This window comes from Xyrauchen texanus, chromosome 23 (genome assembly GCF_025860055.1).
Source record: "Xyrauchen texanus isolate HMW12.3.18 chromosome 23, RBS_HiC_50CHRs, whole genome shotgun sequence".
NCBI classification, from domain to species: domain Eukaryota; kingdom Metazoa; phylum Chordata; class Actinopteri; order Cypriniformes; family Catostomidae; genus Xyrauchen; species Xyrauchen texanus.
The window spans coordinates 1450208-1452707 of NC_068298.1; the positions used below are offsets into that span (position 1 = coordinate 1450208).

Here is a 2500-nt window from a genome sequence, read left to right on the forward strand (position 1 = left end):
AACAAAGGACTGATGTGAGAAATGAAGTTTAAACGAAGGACCGCCTGGGTCTGACCCGCCGTGACCTGACTCACCATAGTTTTTGAAGAGTTCAGGGTGTTTGAGTGGAAGTTCAATGGTCTCTCTGATGACCTGAAGCTGACCGGCTCAGACCGCCAATCATACCAAGTGTGATCTTTGGCCTCTCCTCCTCCCCAGACCCCTTGTCCTGTTCGCAGGAGTCATCGATGCTCAGTTTAGTGGCACTGCAGACGCTGTAGAACGTGTCGCTCCCTGAACGACCAGCAGAGGGAGACACACTCAACACTGCAGACTGATCGGGTGTGATGGGCATCGCTGGCAGAGGACTGTCTGTGAACGAGGGCTCAGAAGGGCTGAACACGGCATCCGTGAGTTTACAGGGCGTGGCAGGGAGTTTGGGGGTCAAAGGTGAGGGGTCATGTGATCTGTCAGGCGTACTGGCCACAGGTTCCGACTGGTTCTGATGGATGGAGAGCTGTTCTAGCTGCACGGAGAGATCCAGAGCGCTTCTGTCTGACACGGGCGTCCGACCGCAGACAGATGCTATCGGAGAAAGAGTCACACCATCGACACCCTCAATCGAATTCACCCGATTACGCAACTACGCTCAAAATACGATACTGAGAAACTGCTGCCCGAAGCAGAACTCGAAGTTTCTGAAAGAGAAAATGTGTCGCTCATCAAGTTTGTGAGGAAAGATTTGTTATCTTAAAATATTTCCATCACATTAAAAACGTTACCCAGCATCCGAAGAAGATAATTCCGGAATTCTTCTGTATTCAGCACTCGGTCTTCTGGTCTGTAAAGGTTTAACATGAAAGTAAACTGGTCTACATTATGCGTCCTGGTTTCTGAAATGCACCGAGCTCAATCCATGTACAACTCTGAGAACCACATTTGTGGCATAATGTCAATTATTTCACCAGGTTACAAAAATGCCCCAAAATTAAACATGTGGGGACACAAATCACCCCCAGTAACATCAGATACATTTCTTTATATTCTAATTGATGCATTGTTTACACATCATCACATTAAATATGAGATCTGATTATTCATATTAAGAATAGGGTGTGTTTCTGCACTCCACCAGCAGATGGAGACATTCCCTCCCAATTCTGCCAGCACTGAGAAATGAATGAAACAGCCAGAACATACACAAAATACCACATTGTTAGGGATTATTTTAGCTGCAAGAGAAGTTGATCTGTGTTTACGGTGTATGATGTGTGTGTGTGTGTGTGTGTGTTGTACCGGAGTGACAGGTGTATGTGTTGAGCCTGTAGAACAGCTCCAGTGATGGACTCCAGTGTAACATGAGCGCCAGCCTTCACTCTCAGTCTCAACTGAACACTGGACTGCAGACCCACACGCCGGCCCGGAAACTGGCACGCCGGCCATGCCACACACACCTAAAACACATATTGCAGGTTGCATTGAGGTCTTTTGGACATTTCTGCACACAGAGGAACATACACACGCATGCACACACACGCATGCATACACACACGCATGCACACACACATGCATACACATGCACACACACACACACAAATGCATACATACACATGCACACACACGCACACACACACGCATGCACACACACATGCATGCATACATACACATGCACACACACATGCATGCATACATACACATGCACACACACATGCATGCATACATACACATACACACACAGACACACACACGCACGCATGCATACATACACACACGCATGCATACATACATACACATGCACACACACATGCATACATGCACACACACACACACATGCACACACACACACATGCACACACGCATACACATGCACACACGCACACATGCATGCACACACACACACATGCACACACATATACATACACATGCACACACATGCACACACACATATGCACACACATGCACACACATATACATACACATGCACATGCACACACATGCACACACACCTCCTGTTGTCCTGTGGTACTGGTGATCAGAACTGGCCGTCCGATGCAGATGTTCAGCATTTTCATGGTGTTCACACTCATCTGAGCCAGATAGGAACGCCACCTGTGTGGGGCCTTATCTTCAGCTGCACACACACACACACACACACACACACACACACGTATCTGCATGCACTGTTGCACTGTACTGTTGCTTTGGTTACCTAATCAGACGCTGTTTCTTTTAGAGCATCAATTATGCAGCAGGTGAAAATAAGTTATAGGTTGAACCTTGATTTCGATGTAATATGTCAGGTTAAAACGGTTTATTAGGCAAGTACCCAACCTTAAAGGGACAGTTCACACAAAAATTAAAATTCTCTCATCATTTCCTCACCCTCATGTCACCCCAGATGTGTGTCTTACTTTCTTCTGCAGAACACTAATGATCTCAGCTCTGTAGGTCCATACAATGCAAGCGAATGGTGACAAGAACTTTGAAGCTCCACAAAGCACATAAAGGCAGCATAAAAGTA

At 46.5% G+C, this 2500-nt stretch overlaps 1 protein-coding gene across 1 annotated transcript in view; it reads right to left on the reverse strand.

Annotated features, from left to right (window-relative positions):
- spata5 (spermatogenesis associated 5) overlaps nt 1-2500 on the reverse strand; it is a 53457-nt gene that overhangs the window by 50252 nt on the left and 705 nt on the right. The window contains 6 exon segments of the mRNA XM_052154708.1: nt 75-144; nt 146-615; nt 618-677; nt 762-820; nt 1276-1433; nt 1986-2110. Coding sequence (XP_052010668.1) covers nt 75-144; nt 146-615; nt 618-677; nt 762-820; nt 1276-1433; nt 1986-2110 — 942 coding nt within the window.